This window comes from Crocuta crocuta, unplaced genomic scaffold, assembly GCF_008692635.1.
Source record: "Crocuta crocuta isolate KB4526 unplaced genomic scaffold, BGI_CrCroc_1.0 scaffold129, whole genome shotgun sequence".
Classification (NCBI taxonomy): domain Eukaryota; kingdom Metazoa; phylum Chordata; class Mammalia; order Carnivora; family Hyaenidae; genus Crocuta; species Crocuta crocuta.
This window is the reverse complement of record NW_027551571.1, coordinates 872,075-888,501: the sequence shown is the minus strand read 5'-3', so window position 1 is coordinate 888,501 and position 16,427 is coordinate 872,075. Positions and strand designations below refer to the sequence as shown.

The window sequence follows — 16,427 nt, the reverse complement described above, 5'->3', positions numbered from 1 at the left end:
TGTGGCGCTTGACGTACGCCTGACCCTTTCTCCGACGACCACGGAAGGGTCTCTGCCCCGCGATGTTACGGCAGAAAGTCCTCTGCACTGGGGGTGGGAGGGGGGCAGGGGCCACAAGGGTGGGGTTGGCGCCCGGGAGACGGGAGGGAGGAGGGGCACTTATCACTCCATCGCCACGCGGTCCGGGAAAGCTCATCCTGGCTTCGGCCGTGCTCCTGGCGGGAGGGTGCGCCCCTCACCTCCCACACCTCGGGACCACCGCTTCCAGACGCACATCCTGTGCGCGTCCACGCAGATTCAGGTGCCCTTTCCAGCAAGATATCAGCAAGTTACGCTATTATTGGCCAAGCTGAAAGAACATTCTTGATGGTTTTATCAACCCTTCTACTGCAACCGGACGATTTCTAAAGACATCGGTTTCCATATTCTGCCAAGGAAAACCTGTAAATTCACATTTAGCGATGTGGCTTCCCGATCACGTCAAAGCTGGCGGGACTGAATACCGTCAAAACAGAGTAAAGAACTAAACCTTTAACAGACACCTGACGTCAAACATCTTTTCTGTGCTGCTTCTTAAACACGAAATTTCCCCTGAGTCCCTGGCCACCCCCGCAGGGCCCGTCCCCCCTGGCTCACGTGTGGCCCACACCTGTAGGAAGATCCGGCCGATGCCGCTCAGCAGCTGTGGCTCCTGCTCCGGGTGATACTGGATGACTGAGTGATAAGCGTCCACGGCCAGCACGTAATCCTATGGGGAGAGAACCCGAAAGAACGATCTGGGTTAAGAAGTTCACTCTGTTGTACAAAATTAGAAGCTCAAGTGCCTGCAAACTCACACATGAAGAGAGGACACGTCGACACGTGGGCCGGTAGGAAGCAGAAACCCAGTGCCAGGCGCTGGGCCTGGGGGCTGAGCACAAGCCCCCTGACACGCGGCAAACTGGGATCCCAAGTTTTGTCCATAACCAGACTGGGGAAATGCCTTCCTCTCCCTGGGGGGCTGAGGGCTTTTTAAATAGCAAATAGTGGGGCGCCTGGGTGGCTTAGTCGGTTAAGCGTCCGACTTTCGCTTAGGTCATGATCTCGCGGTTCGTGGGTTCGAGCCCCGCGTCGGGCTCTGTGCTGACTGCCAGCTCAGAGCCTGGAGCCTGTTTCAGTCTGTGACTCCCTCTCTCTCTGACCCTCCCCTGCTCATGCTGTCTCTCTCTCTCTCTCCTAGAAATAAATAAAACATTAAAAAAAAAAATTAAAAAAAGCAAATAGTAATTCACCTGGACTGTCTCACTTTCTTTCCTTAATTCACAAAATTAAGTGAATTGGTGAATTTCACCTTGTCACCATCTGCCAATGACATAAACCAAATTTATTTATTTTTTATTTTTAAAATATTTTAAATGCTTATTTTTGAGAGACAGACTGAGCGTGAGTGGGGGAGGGGCAGAGAGAGAGGGAGAGACAGAATCCGAAGCAGGCTCCAGGCTCTGAGTTGTCAGCACAGAGCCTGATACAGGGCTTGAACCCACAAACCATGAAATCATGACCTGAGCCGAAGTCGGATGCTTAGCCAATTGAGCCACCCAGGCGTCCCTAAACCAAATTTATTAATAGCATCTCTTAAACGTTTTCTATGCTAGGAATTGAGGAAAAGTCCTTACACGCAAACAAAAAACCCCACCAAACTTAGCTGAGAGTGAGCACGAGACCCCAGAGCAGGCTCACCCAGGAGAACACTGGAATGTTCTCTGAGGGCAGCAGGGACACGTACATGGGACATTCAACAGGCTCTGCTGGCCAGGGTGCTTGGCCGTGCATCCCAGCAGGCGCCCTCTCCCCCCGCGTCGGAGCACCCTTCTCGCCGCCCTGGGGGACTGGGCATGGCCCGACCATCTCTGCACCCAGTCCTGCGCCCCCTCCTCCGCTGCGCTCTCAGCACTGGCCCCGCGGGGACACTCGGCTCATGCCAAGTAAAGGAACCCCTGTCGGTCCACAAGTAAGAAGTCCACAGTCACCCAGGACACGGCCCCTGGCTCGTCTCAGGCCCCCCAACAAAGCCAGGCTCCCCGGAACGGCAGAGATCACCGTGACAGACATCACTGTGACGTCTATGAGCAGGCTCAGTGCCGGGTGCCGCGCCGTTCGCGAGTCGGGTCCCAGCACACGGCCGGCAAGAAACCTGGCGCTGTAGGCACCCTCCTCCGGCTCGCGCTTCACTCCTCCACATCTGCGGTCTGCTCCAAGCAGGGGCTGCAGCTACTAGCTTGCTAATTGGAGCGGTCAGTCCACAGAAAGACAAGTGACAAGTAAAACTCCAGTTTAGCAGGAGAGTAGAAAACTCTCCCGTCTGGCCCTTTCGAGGAAAGCTCACTGGACACCCTGTATTGAAGGTGTGCTGCTCACAAGGAGCCTCCCGCCACCTGCCTCCCTTTCCTGAGGCTCCCTGCTGCCCCAGCATCTCCACCCACGGCAGGACCTTGCTGTTTCCAGTGCTGTGTGCACACGCACATGTGTGAGCAGGCATGAGTGTGTCAGTGCACGCACACGTGAGTGCATGCAAGTGCACAGGTGTGCATGTAAGCACGAGAGTGAGAAGCCAATCAGGTACACGAGTCTGTGCCCAAGTGAGCACAAGCATGAGCAAGTGTGTGCGTGTAAGCACAAGCGAGAAACCAAGCACGTGCAAGAGTGTGCACAAGTGTGAGCACAAGCATGAGCAAAGTGTGTGTAAGCACGAGTGTGAGAAAACCAAGGAGGTGCATATGTGTGCACAAGCATGAGCACAAGCGTGGGCACGGGGAGTGAACAAGCATAAGCAAGTATGTGCATGCACCAGCCCGCACACATGTGTGAGCAAATGGGTGCGTAAAAGGAGTGTGAGCAAAATGCACAGGTGTGTGTGCTAGCGTGAATGTGTGTAGGTGCATGTGCAAATAGGAGTAGGTGTGCATGCTAGGGTGAACCTTGTGTGTGTGTGTGCATGAGCAGGTGTGTATGTGTGCACGCACTAGGAGACACCTGTCATAGGGAGGCTGAGGCCACAGCGAAGGGTGCACAGGGTGTGCCCACAGGCACGAGGCCTCCCCAGACGCTCGCTGGCAAGGGAGTCACCTGCTGTGAGTTAACACCCACCCCTCACTGTTGGTTTCGAGCCAACAAAAGGCACGTCTGACGTTCTTGTAACCCTTGAGTGTCGCTGATCCAGGCCGGTCTGTGTGCCGCGGATCTTGGCTTGTGCGTCACTCCCAGCCAAGGCAGAGCCAGGATGTGGAGGTGGGAGGTGCCCACTTCTGGCTGCCGAGTCCACGGAAGCCAACGTGTCGGTCTTACAACTGCGTTTCAGTGCTTGGGGTCGCGAGTCCGTGTTTCCAAAGATGATCTGATATGGAAAAATCCCCAGCCATGATCCCTCACCACGATCCCTCACGTAGTTATGGTGTTGTGGATCTGCGAACACGCTCCCGGGAGAACATGCCAGGCCGGCCCTGTGGGCACGGGCACCATGCCCGTCGGAAGGCCAGATTCCCTGCAAGGTCGGTCTGCGAACCCGTGCCTCTCCTCAGGCTGGGGCAGGAGATGCCCGGGGGTGGCCAGGGCCTTGGGGATGGACTCCGGAACGTTTCTAGGAGCCTGTGCTCGGATGATGCAGGAGGGGGCGGGTGAAGAGCTTCCCTAACTTATCTTTGCCCGGAACGGCTTACTTACAGACTCGGAGGAAATCCAGCCTCTCGCCAGGAAAATGCTCCAGCGAGCTGGCCCGACCCTGCCCAACTTGGCCGCCCACAGGCCCCCATGCACTGGCTCCTGCTCAGTGTGTGTGTGGGGGGGATGGGCCGGGCTTGGCGTGCACCCCTCCCCCTTCAGCGGCTACGCCCGCCTGGCGAACGTGAAGCAGGATTCACAACCGTCTGCGGCCAAAAAAGGTTTGTGTGGGGACACTGAGGCAGAAGCAGCTGGTCTATGCGCCTGCGTGGGCCCCACATGACGTGAGACACCCTGATGGGTGGCCCGGAAGCGCGGGGAGACGCGGGACTCTCCGGGGCGCACCACCCGCAGGCTGGCCCGCACACCGTGAGCCTAGGGAAGGGGAGCAGCATCTGAAACGTCACACTGGTGGATGCTCCCTGGGCTGCATCACACAGAACCACACCTGGCGGTATGTCACATGGACATGCCCTGGGCCACGTGACACATGTACCTGCGCCTGACGGTACGTCCTGCGGGCACGTGACACATGCAAGTGAGCCGGACCGTGTGTCATGTGGAAGTGTCCTGGGCCGCATCACACATGTAACCGCGCCCGATTACGTCATACGGACATGCCCTGGGCCATGAGACACATGTGCCTGCGCCTGATGCTATGCCATATGGACACATCCTGGGCCACGTGACACATAACTGTGCCCAACTGTGCGTGGTACGGACACGTCCCGGGCCACGTGACACACATAACTGTGCCTGACGGTACGTCGCCTGATGTTAAGTCATGGGGACATGTCGCGAGCTGTGTCGCACATGTTACTGAGCCACACAATACATCATATGAGCACGTCCCCAGCCACGTGACACATCTAACCACCCCAGGGTATACTATGCGGGTACTTGGGGCTGAAATGTACATTTCTCATCAGAAAATGTTAGTATTTATTTCACTGTAACAGAAATGTTACTCAGAATGATGAAACGGCCGAATAAAGGACCCACCATCAGCAGTGCACGAACCTAGTGAACAGGACCCCACCTCCTGCGCCCCGCAGCCGTGCATGCTCACCATGCAACAGTGCACAAGCACGTGGAGGCCTTCACCGCAGACCGTGCACTTTAACCCATAGAATGAATTAAATTGCTTTCAACAGAAAGTACGTTTGAAGCAATGTGTTCCCCATGGAGCCCCAACGACATTGGTAGAAAACAGGTTGGGTGCCTGATGGTTTCATTAGTGCGACACAGAAACCATCCCATATTGCCCTATTAATGTGTCTTAACAACGCAGGTAAGCATCGCCGTGGAACCGGTAGCTTCCCCCTGGGGACCTGCGGCCTTGGGACTGATGAAAAGGCAGCCCTGTGAACGTACAGTGCGCTCTCCCCGCATCAGCGGGTGGGGTGCCGGTGCGGGGGACCGGGGCCCCAGGTGCCTGTGCCGGCCACCGTGGCCAGCAGGCTGAGGAGGACGGCCTGCCTGGAGGGCCTCGCCCACGCACATGCCTGGGGTGCCAGACGACAAGGGCCGTGGTCACCGCAGGGACAGCCACCTCGTCAGCAGGGGCAGCCGTGCAGACTGAAGGGAGAACTGAGCTCCTCCACCCTGTGTGCCGAGAGGGGGCTGCGTGAATGTCACAGCTGTGGATTCCAGGAGACCAGCTCTGTGCCTTTCAGAGCAGGCGCCAGGGCTCCGGGACACGCAGGCTGTGGTGGGGTCACGGTCTGTGCCCTGGTGTCACGCTTTTACCGGGGCCACTGGGACAGGAGCCATGTGAGCCCAGCGCAGCTGCCCTACAACAGGTTCAGGCCACGCGTCCTCTTCCTGACGGGCACAGGGCTGCGCTGTGCATTTATGCCCGAAGCCAAGCCCTCCAGGCTGCGCCTAGGACATGACCCGCTCACAGGCCTGCGCCCAGGGCCAGCCACGGAGCTCTGCCACCCAATCCTGCTCTGCTTTGTGGAAGATTAAGCTCAGGAATGACCTTGGGCTGACCTGTGGGGGACTCAGGGTCTGGGTCTCAGAAGGGTCCAGAAGGCGTTTGCACCTCGGTGTCTGCGGCAGCAGCTCGCAGCTGTCCATTTCCCAGCAGCAGCTGTGGCAGGACTGGTGGGGGGGGGGTCGGGTCCCCTGTCCTGGCCGGCTGTGGGGAGGGGGGGCAGCTGGTGGTGGTCAGGCTCCCACCAAAGGGAGGAGCCAGACACTGCGGTTTGGCTGGGGAGGGCCTGCTTGGGAACAGACGAGAAAACAAAGGACCGAGGCATCCATTCAGCCTCCCTGATCTGTGAGCCACCCCCCACCCCCCGCCCTGGTGGGGGCCCAAGGCTCTGGGTGGTGTCCCTGAGACACAGGTCTCCTGGTACCACGAGCATCGGTCAGCAAGTCTGGTCAGGACCAGGGGAAATCCTTCCTCTAACTCGGGGAGAGCAAGGGCTCCATTTCTGGGATGGAATCCAGAGGAAAATATGAGAAATGGGGGCCGGGGGGGCAGGGAGAGAGGGTGGGAGAGGAGAGACGGAGGGAGAATGAATGAGGATTTTAGTTAGATCATCCGGACGCAGGCCTGAACACTTAAACGTGGTGGTGTAAGCTCTACGTTGCACTGAAACCTCCTTCCGCACACGTTAAATGTGGCCCAGGGTGAGTCAGGGAAGCCCGCGGCTGCCGCGGACACTGTGTCGTCACGGAGCGCGGCAGTCCCTGTGCGGGCCCGCTGCCACCCTCTTCCGTAGCGCACATACCTTCATCAGCAGCAGGCAGTTCGCCATGGAGCACGTCACCCGGCCCAGGCGGGACCTCCACAGCCGAACGGAGGCTGCAAGAGAGGGCGGCAGTGAGCGTGCGCCGGCGGGAGGTGTGCCCCGGCCTCCCCGGCGCTCCTGTGCTCCGCCCTACAAGGTCCCCATCAGCACGGCTGAGGAGCACAGGGCATCAGGCCAGCGCTCTTGGCTCTGGGAGGAGAAGGGACGCAGGAGGGACACAGCAATGGGACAGGAAGGTAACCGGTCAGCCTCAGGGCAGGCAGGGGACCACGCAGCCCGGCCACGGCCACCTGGCTGGGGGCACGGGGCCGCGGGGCTGCAGGGTGTCTGCACACTGGGCTCCGCTGACGTCGCCCTCCTGAGGCCTCCATTTCAGAGCCTTTTCAGTGGAAATGGCAGGTCCTGTCCCAACTGTGTTGCAGACCCCGTGGGCACCGTCGTGGTGGCGGTGAGCACCCTCCCGTGTGACACAGCAGGGCGGCCATGACGCAGAAGCAGAGCTGGCTTCCTGGGGGTGTCTGCCCGGTGGCGGCTGCTGTGGCCCACGGGCCCGGGGGACGGCGGTGCCTGAATGACCGTCATTCTGTGAGCTGGCCGACCCTGCTCTGCCCACGAGCTGAGCGTGGCCTCCCCGCGTGCTAGGACCAGGGGGCGGCTGTGGGCTTACACCGACTAGAAAGCATGCTGATTCTCGGACGTGCTGAAGAACACGATAAACTTCATCGCTAGAACTAGGAACTTAACACACTTTGCCTTTAAGCAGTTAAAAATACATCAGGTGCTCGCAACACCATTTTTGTGGAAAGTTGTCAACAGTGTCTTGTGTTAATGAACGTACTATGGGGACTGTCTCAGTGAACTGCAGGTTGTCTCCATGGACTTCTGTTTTTTTCCCTTTTTTTGGGAGAGAGAGCGAGCGAGCAAGAGAGAATCCCAAGCAGGCTCCCCACTGAGCGTGGAACTCCATCCCACAGCTCGGGGATCATCACTTGGGCAGAGATCAGGAGTCTGATGCTCAACCCCCCGAGCCCCCCAGGCTCACCCATGGACCTCTTTCAATTGCTACCTCTTAGCTCTGGGAGGAGGAAGCCCTGTTCACGTGAAACTGTTTCTATTATGACTCTTAGGAATCGGGATTTTCTTTCTGAGATCTAGTAGCTGTCTGCTCATTCGCGTGCGCACTGGCACCCAGTGCCAGAAGCCGGGATGTCTGAGGGTGGACGACGCCTCCTGGCTGACCTAGCTGCAGTTATGGCCCTGGGAAGTCGGTGTGTGTGTTGGGGGGTGCATGCAGACACACACACAAACGCACACACACACCCTACAAACCTGGCTGTCCTCTGGGGCCTCTCACACAAAGGACGCTGTATTGAAAGCATAAAAGCAGCAGAGTGCGGCTGGCCCCACAGGCGAACGGCTCCTGCCCACCCCCTCTCTCCTTCTCTCAGGGTCGCCTGCCCCTGGGGCACCAGCGGGGATGCTCCCTCACCGCCTCTGGCCCGTGAATCTCCTCGGAGCAGCTGCAGAGGAAGCACCACTCGCCAGAGCAACACTGGCCAGTGGCCACCGAGGGCCCAATCCGGGCCAGGCTCCCACGGGGCCACGCTGGCTGGTGGCCACCAAGGGCCCAATCCGGGCCGGGCGCACACGGGGCTGCCAGGCACACACTGGGCCGTGCTGGCCGGTGGCCGCCGAGGGCCGGCTCTGGGCCGGGCTCGCATGGGTGGAAACTGCCGAGTCCCCGGAGGTGCCGCAGGGCCGGCGCTGTGCCGAAAGGACGGTCGTGAGGAGGCAGGGGTAGGTGAGGGGCTCTCAAGGCCGTCTGAGTGGGTTCTGGAGCATAATTAGCAGCTCACCCTGCACGTTCTCAAGAAGTTTCAGCCAGGAAGCCCGTCTCCTGACTGGCTCCCAGTGGCCCGGCGCTCAGGGCCAGCCTGGCCTCCTAGGCGGGTACGGGCTCCCCCCCTGCACGGGGGCCTCCTCGCGCCCCTCTCTGCCGTGGCTCTGGAGGGCAGCCCCCACCCCAGGGACGCCCAGCCCCTTTCCGCCCCAGCCCCTGCCCGCCGCGGGAGCCGCGCTGGCTTCTGGGACAGCTGGGTGCGGGCGGGTCTCCTGCACCCGACGGGGCTCCCTGTGGGTGGGCCTCGCGCCTGGGCTTGTCCTCCAGGTACCAAGGGCACCAGGCCTAGCGCGTGGTTTCCCGCACGCGAGGACGGAGGCTTCAGTGAGTGAGGACAGAGGAGGCGGGGAGGACAGTTACTCGGTGAGCCGTCGGGCACTGACCTCGTCTGTTCTCCGGCGTGATGCTGCTCACACTGCCGTCCTCCGCCAAGCCCTGCTCCAGGTTCGCCAGGATCTGCGGCAATGCCGAACGAGAACAAGACCATGAGAAATGGATTTGCTTCCAGACTTTGTCAGGGCAGATTCTAGGAGAAGCAGATTTCTCTGTACGGAAACCGATTTGTCGGGGAATGTTCCACATGGACACATTTAAACATCAGCACTCAGGATGCAGGGAGGGGGCGCGGAGGGGAGGCTTCTGGGTCTAAGACGCTCGGAAAGCACTGGGACAGCAGAGAGGTGAGGTTCTCCAGTGTTACACACGAGGGTGACTATTAACTTCAGTGAAAACGCAGTCTTGCTCCTCCAGGTGCCGCGGGCTGCAGCCTTTCTCAATGCAGCCAATCTATTCTGAGCACCTGTCACTTTATGTAGCTTGGGCTGTTCGGCTAATAACTTTGGGTTGCTTGAGTGTTTGGCTCTTCCTGAGAAGGCATGGCTGTCAGCACAGTGAGGAGGGAGCGTGTGTGCTGAGCGGCAGGAGGAGACAAAAGCGTGGAGGGGAAAGGCTGTGTGCCGGGAGATGGAGCGCTGAGGACGCTGTGTCACAGCTCCGTCACTACCAACCTCAGGGGCAGGTGGTTTGGGGAAAAGATCCTTTTGCTTATCGATCACCTTGCCAGTTACCATGTCCCCACACGACCCACCCCGGGAGGGGACGTTTGTCACCCCATGAAGCACCACTCTGGGCTTTCGCGTGCGGGGTCCCCGGGGACACAGCAGAGGGCGAGCTGGGCCTCTGCGCACCTGCGAGGGTCCCCACTTAGCGCCAGCTGGTGCTCAGCCTCCATGAACAGCACGGCTGCCTCGCTGGCTCCAGACGCGGTTCAAAACTGGAACCGCAAAGGTGTTTGGGTCCAAACCAGGTTCTGGGACGTTAGCGCGTCTCTCTTCTGATAGAGAATCGTACAAATGGAAAGAGATCGGGAAAGGAAGTCCTGACGCTGCTCTTAACTAACCTCCGGCGAGAACACAGGGCAGACAGGAAAAGAGGGGCAAGAGTCCCTGAAGGAGAGAAGCCCCGCGCCCTCCTGGCCCCTAGGGCCGGCCGCCAGCGTCACTGGACGGGACACAGGGGACAGAGCAGGTGTCCAAGCACGAAGCCAAGCTGGAGAGAAGGAGCCTCGCGGAGGCGGGCCGCACACACCATAAGGGCAAGGTCGCGGGCGGGCCAAGCGCCTCACCTCACGTCATGTGTGCCGAGAACCCGCCTCTGGGCCCCCTTATCTGCAGCCTGGGCAGAAGCCTGGATGGTGCCTGGAGTCCAGAGGCTGGAGTGTGAGTGCGGGGCAGGCGGGGGGGGGCTCCTCTGGGAGCCAACAGGAGAGGACACATGTCCTGGAGGGAAGAGCAGGAGTCCCCACCCCTCTGCCGCCGATGGACTTTACAGTCCCAGCGCACTCACCTCCGAAAGGTTAGTTCTGTGAAGGAAAGTGACAGAAACACCGCCAACCCAAAGCGCAAAGTGTTTGGTCTGCAACCGTGGTAATGTCACCACCCCCCCCCGCAGCCCTCTGCCCCGGACAGAATGGCCCAGGTCCAGATCAGACACTGGCGAGCACTTCCCAGAACGGGCAAAGCGGACGGCACCAGCCTGGGCCACAGGGCCCCACATTTACGCTTGCCCGTAAGTCTGGGCACAGTGTGCACGCATGACCTTGGACTGTGGTAAACCTCAGGCTCTGCTCTGTATGCCTGCAGTGTGGCACCAGGGCCCGCACTTCTGACGCGTGTCAGCTGGCGCTCTGGGGACCGACGGGCTGGGGACCACGGTGTGTAGGAAAGCTCCAGGGCAGGAGCCTCGGCCCTCTCGCCTGGGTGGGCTGCCGCGGCTGCAGACGCGGTAGTTGTGGGGAACGGGTTTTGTGCACGCGGCACCCAGGGTACACACCACTGGTGGAGGCCCGCACTCAAGGGCCCAAGTTCTCACTAACAACCCACCTGAGTCCAGGCTCCATGAGAGCACGTGTGCCCTAGTGGGGCTCAGATGTCTCCAGAAAGTCCTGTGACCTACCTATCCCCACCACAGTCTCCTAGGGGAGCTTCTGGGAAAGAGGCTTTGCAAAGCGAAAGGTTTCTTGGAGCTGCTTCAAGCCACTCAAGGATTATTTAACACGGCCACGGACCAGACTCTGAGCTAAGTCACTTGTCTTGACTCCTGATCTAACCCCCCTGGCAGCCTCGAGGCAGCTGGGGACACCCNTCCCCCTCCCCCCACTGCGTGTGGACACGGCGCCCTCCCCCTCCCCCCACTGCGTGTGGACACGGTGTCCTTTACGGCTCCACACCATGAAACAACGCTGTCTTCTTTCCAGGCAGATCACGGAAGGACAGAACACACAACGTCAAGGCATACAAGTGAGGAATGCAGAATTCCAGACCTCATTCCGCTGACGCCCACGTTTTGCTGGGCTCTCGTGTACGAGTCGGGACTGGATCATTTGCTAACTTCTGTAGCCTTGTGGTTCACTTCTGGTGCATCAGATTTTATTTTTAATGTTTATTTTTGAGAGAGAGAGCGTGTGAGCGAGCATGAGTGGGGGAGGGGCAGAGAGACGGGTACACAGAATCTGAAAAAGGCTCCAGGCTCTGAGCTGTCAGCACAGAGCCCGACGTGGGGCTCGCACATGATTGGCAAGACCATGACCTGAGCCGAAGTCGGACACTTAACCGAGTGAGTCACCCGGGCGCCCAGGGCATTGGATTTTACACTAGGTTGGAGCCACTGCAGGGTTCAGCTCATGTTCCCAGGTCCACGTCCTGAGATCTGCAACGATGCAGTCTGGAGTTTCTAAACGTGTGAAAATCCACCATGAGCAGAGTCAAGATACAAATCTTGTAACCCCAATGACAGGGACAGTCCTGAGCTCCTTTGAGGGCCCAGGAGTGTGAGCCTCGCCCACCTGATCCCCGGTGACAGGGACCCTCGCGTCATCTGCTGCTGCACTCCACACACGCACAGGCCCAGGAGCGTGCGCGTCAATGGCAAAGGGTCGAGGGGCTGCCTCGAGCCAGGAAGCAGGAGCTGCCTCCAGTCTTTAAATCACCTCTCTCCACTCGCCAATCAGTCCCATCTTACGTGATGAAGCCACAGTCGCTCTGTCTCCTGCCAGAGCGTCAGGAAGTGGGGGATGGCTGGGTCACATGAGGCCTGCCACGGGCCGGATCTGCCAGCCTGCAGATGGCCAGCCCCCTGGAGCCTTTCCCTGAGGGGCTGGCCAGAGAGGGCAGACAACGGCTGTCCTTGGCTCCATTTGTACCTGAAAGATACTCAGCCTTCCTAGAAACAAAGCTGTCACCTCTGCCTTATTAGCAGTCACAGTTATCAGCAGGGAGCCAATCAAGTCGACACTCTTGAATCTATTTCTCTTCCACAAAATGTACCTCACCCTCTGGCTTCTTCAGCGGGGGGTCTCTAAAGCAGACTTCCGTTACGAGGTTCCCTCCGCCGGGCTAACCTGGGACGGGAGGAGGGGCTGGGCTGCGGGAGGGACGGAGCTGAGCTCAGGGCCACGCGAGGCACGTCCACATCGACAACGACCCACACCTCACGCTACTCTGGCACCATCATTTTATGGACTGTCTACTTCTGCAAGTGGTGTTAGAACCGTGTTCCCTTGGCTCTTTCCCCACCAGCCCGTAAAGGTCTTTTAGGACTGGCAGGGGACACAGGCCGCGGAGGAGCCAGAGGAGCAGGGGCCCCGGGGACAGAAGCACCTGCTGTCCTGGCACCACGGTCGCTAGCTTGCCCGAGGCCTGGAAGCGCGGCAGAGCTGCCTGAGGTCAAGGAGCTTTTCACCCTCCCGGATACGATGACACGACACCAAACGTCTATCTACCGGACCACGTTCCTCCGCCTCAGAGACAGCGGGGAAACGGCACCGGGGCCACCTGGTAAAGATCACAAGCTGACGTCCTGCTCAAACTGGGCCCTGTTACGGTCCAGCACCAGTCTAATCTCGGGCCGCCCGCTGAACACAGACTCTGCAAGCCCTCTCTGCGGAATCTTCTGCATTAAGGAAAGCTTGGCCTCTTCGGAGCAAAGGACTGCTTTCCGGACACCCAGAGCCGTGTCCGGACGCTACTTCCCTCGTGGCTCTGGTGACCAGGAGCCAGACCTGCTGCTGGCTCCCTTCCTGTTACCACTGTCTTAACTTCGCCTTCTCTGTCCTGCAGGCTCATCTAACTTTTCTCAATAGAATAATGTCTGATTATAAAGCTAATACACGTTAACAGAACTAAGACTGAAAAATAAAAAAGGATACAATGGCCTCCGTTCCCGTTCCCCACACAGCTAACACGATGCTGCTCTCCAGCCGACACTGTTTACTCGCGATGGAACCACATCGATACACCTGCAGGCCGGCTTGCAAAGCTGGCACCACGTGTGGACATTTCCCACGTTTCGGCCGTGCAGTTAGATAACTGTTTGGAAGTCACATCATGCCTTGACACCCCAGATCCCGGCCCTGCTCTGGGACACCCCAGATCTGGCCCTGCTCTGAGATACCCCTGCTCCAGGGCCCTTATATGGGGCTGCCACATACGGCTATTTCTTCTTGCCTGGGGACTCCATGCTCGGACCAAACCTCTGAAGGGCTGACTCTTGCTGGAGAGAAGCTGTCCGATGGCACAGCTCAGAGCGTATCATCTGCGCACATGGGTCGCAGCGTATCATCTGGGCATAGAAGCGACAACTCTGGTTTTGTAGCCTGTCCTTGAGTTGAGCTTCTCAGACCAGCATCAAGGCTCCTGGCCAGTCTGAGGCCACCACACACAGCCCCGGTCCTGACCTCCTGCCCTGAAGACTCGAGGGGGGGTGGCCTGGGGGCGGCCCCGCTCTCCACCCACAACCGGATACTGGCAGGCGAGCTGGGCCTGGGAGGGGGTCGCTGAGCCGGTGCCCCAGGGCTCAGTACCAGCACAGTGGGTCAGGCAGGAGGCCGGGGCCGGGTGCAGGCTTAGGAAAGAAAGCTGGGGGAGGCGACAGGTGGAGGACATCCCCCGAGGAGACGCGACTCCACATCCTGACCCCTCAGCAGTGAAGAGTCCCCCCTCTCCCCGGCCCCACGAGCACAGCTGCTGGCACCACAAGTGCAGCAGGAGCGGCCACAGTCCCCCTCAAGGTGACACACGAGTGCGCTGCCTGGGCCACGTTCCCAGGGCGGCGGGGAGTCCGCTGCACGTGGGGGAGCAAGGGGACCGCAGCGGGACCCCACGGGGAGTGTCAGGTTTCTGGGCCGGTGTCCTGTCCTAGGGGAGGCTCTCCACCCCCACCCTGCTGTCAGACCCTGGTGACATGCTCCACCTCTGGAAAATGGGGACGCTGTCACTTCAGAGGACTGTCGTGAGCGTTAACGGAGGACAAAAAACATGACACACAGCAGGTCACGGCGACCCCACGACCGTCACAGGCGCTCCACCTGGCACACCCGGGGGCGCGCTGAAGGACACAGGAGAGAGCACAGGGCGTGCGGGGAAGGGCCTTGCTCAAAAGCCTGAGGTTTACAGCTCTCCTGGGGTTTCCCATCGGCTGGCACCGACTCAAAACACCAGCCCACTGGTGGTCCAGCCTCTGACCTCTGGTTTATAGGCAGAAAGCAGAGATCAGTGGCTGTGCAAAGAACAGACCTGTGTGCAGGTCACACACCCGTGCCCCTAACTTTAACCCACTAGGATCCATGCTGTCACAGGAATGGCGTGTGGGCCGTTAGTATTTGTAGAGTTTGTACTTTTTTTTTTTTTACAGTTTGAGAGAGAGCGAGTGGGGGAGGGGCAGAGAGAGGGGGGAGGTGCAGGGAGAGAATCCCAAGCAGGCCCCGCTGTCCGCACAGAGCTCGAACTCACCAACGGTGAGATCATGACTTGAGCAGAAACCAAGAGTCGGATGCTTTACCCACCGAGTCACCCAGGGCCTCCTGGATGTAGTGTAAGTAAATCCTGGCCTGAACACTGCCTCTGGCCACCTCATTCTGCATGTCCCCACACGCTGGGGAACAGCTCAGACGGAACAGGATGGGGTGGGGAGCGCTCCCCAGGAAACTGGGCTCACAGAGCTCGGGGCGGGGGTGTCATGCAGTCATGCTCAGCCCTGGACTGTCGCGGGCAGTGCACACAGCTGCTCGTACACATCTGCCCACTGACCTGATCATGGATCAGAGACAAACTGCTCCCGCTCCCATGTCCCCAGGGGCGTCCAGCTGAAAGCACCTTCACTCCTGCGTGGGACCAGCTCGCGAGGTAAGAACCACCTTGGGTGGGGGAGCAGCGCACAGGACGGGGCGGAAGCTCAGGGGCTGGGCCTCTTTCTGATGGTGGGGGGTGGGGGGCTGGGGGGGATCCGCAGGCACCACCGGGCTCTGTGTCCCCACCCCTCCTCTTCACCGCCAGCAGTCCTGTCCCTGGGGCTGCCTCTTTTGGGGGAGGCAGGGCCAAGCTTCTGCTGGAACACAGAGAGGACACGCTGAGACCAGCCACGAACATCCTTCTGGCCAGAGACCAACACACTCTCTCTTCCAGGACCGGCTGCCTGAGTTTCTTCCAGAATCAGAACCACCCGCCCTTTCATCAGTTCAGCAGACGACATGGACGGGCTCACATCGGGGTCGTGCTGTAAGGCCGTCCCCTGGCGCACAGCGTGGTCCCATGACGTGGGCTGGGGTGTCCCTGCCCGGGTGGCACCTGAGAGACTCGGTCACACTCAGGCACCGGCGGCGGGTCCCAATGCTGCAGGCGGCGCCAGCCTAGGTGCTTCCGTGGCGCGACCGCACGGGGCCTGCTCACCTCTCTGCCCTCACGGAGCTGACAGCTGTCACCGCCCGGCCACCCGGGGATGAAAGCACCTGAGTGAGGAGGGACCCCGTCTCCAGGGCCGGCCTGTGGGACAGGGTATTTCAGCCACTGACCCCAGGCTCTTATTAGTCATGTGAAATCTACCACCAAATGCAGGAAGACATGTTCATACTGGACGGAGCAGAGAATTGGGCACAGGCAGGAACACCGTAGGTCTTTCTCCCTTAAGCCGGGACGTGTCACAACGAGGGGTCAAATCACGTGATCACGGGCAAGTTAGCTGGCCTCTCTGGGCCTCAGTGTACTCAGCTGTAAACTGGGGCAATGAAACCCCTACTTTACTGGGTCTGTGTTAGGATTAAATGAGCTGTTATCTGCAAAATGCTGAGGGACAGAGACTGGTTCCTAGTGAGCACGCCGTGTTTCCGTGGAACACGGTACAGATTCCTAGAGCAGCCGCGGCCGGAAGACCAGCCCCATCTCTCCCTACCCTGCAGCACACAAGACACCTCAGGGCCAGGAAAACTACTTCTGAAACGTCTTCTTTTCTCCCCTCAAGTCACTGTAACACTTGGAATTTTCTCTCAAGTACATAAAAATTCCCCCGATGTGATATGGAGGTAAACGCAAAACATAATTAAGAAAATCATCTGTGTACAGTTTAGAAAATCATTGATTTTGCATTTCTCGGTAACAAGTTACATGCTTATTTCTGAAAATAGCTGTATCTTAAGTGTGTTTTAACAATCAAGGGAAAAAGTGTTAGAACCTCAAAAAATGTTGGTCAACACAATTTCCCCATCAACTGCTTAGTGTACAAGAGAGAAGAGTTTTTCT

At 59.0% G+C, this 16,427-nt stretch overlaps 1 protein-coding gene across 1 annotated transcript in view; it reads right to left on the bottom strand.

Annotated features, from left to right (window-relative positions):
- TRAPPC12 (trafficking protein particle complex subunit 12) overlaps positions 1 to 16,427 on the bottom strand; it is a 70,509-nt gene that overhangs the window by 11,998 nt on the left and 42,084 nt on the right. The window contains exons 7-9 of the mRNA XM_077750936.1: positions 8,742 to 8,814; positions 6,438 to 6,511; positions 650 to 748 (exon numbers count right to left, since the gene is read on the bottom strand). Of these exons, the coding sequence (XP_077607062.1) occupies positions 650 to 748; positions 6,438 to 6,511; positions 8,742 to 8,814 (246 nt within the window). The remainder of the gene's footprint in view (positions 1 to 649; positions 749 to 6,437; positions 6,512 to 8,741; positions 8,815 to 16,427) is intronic.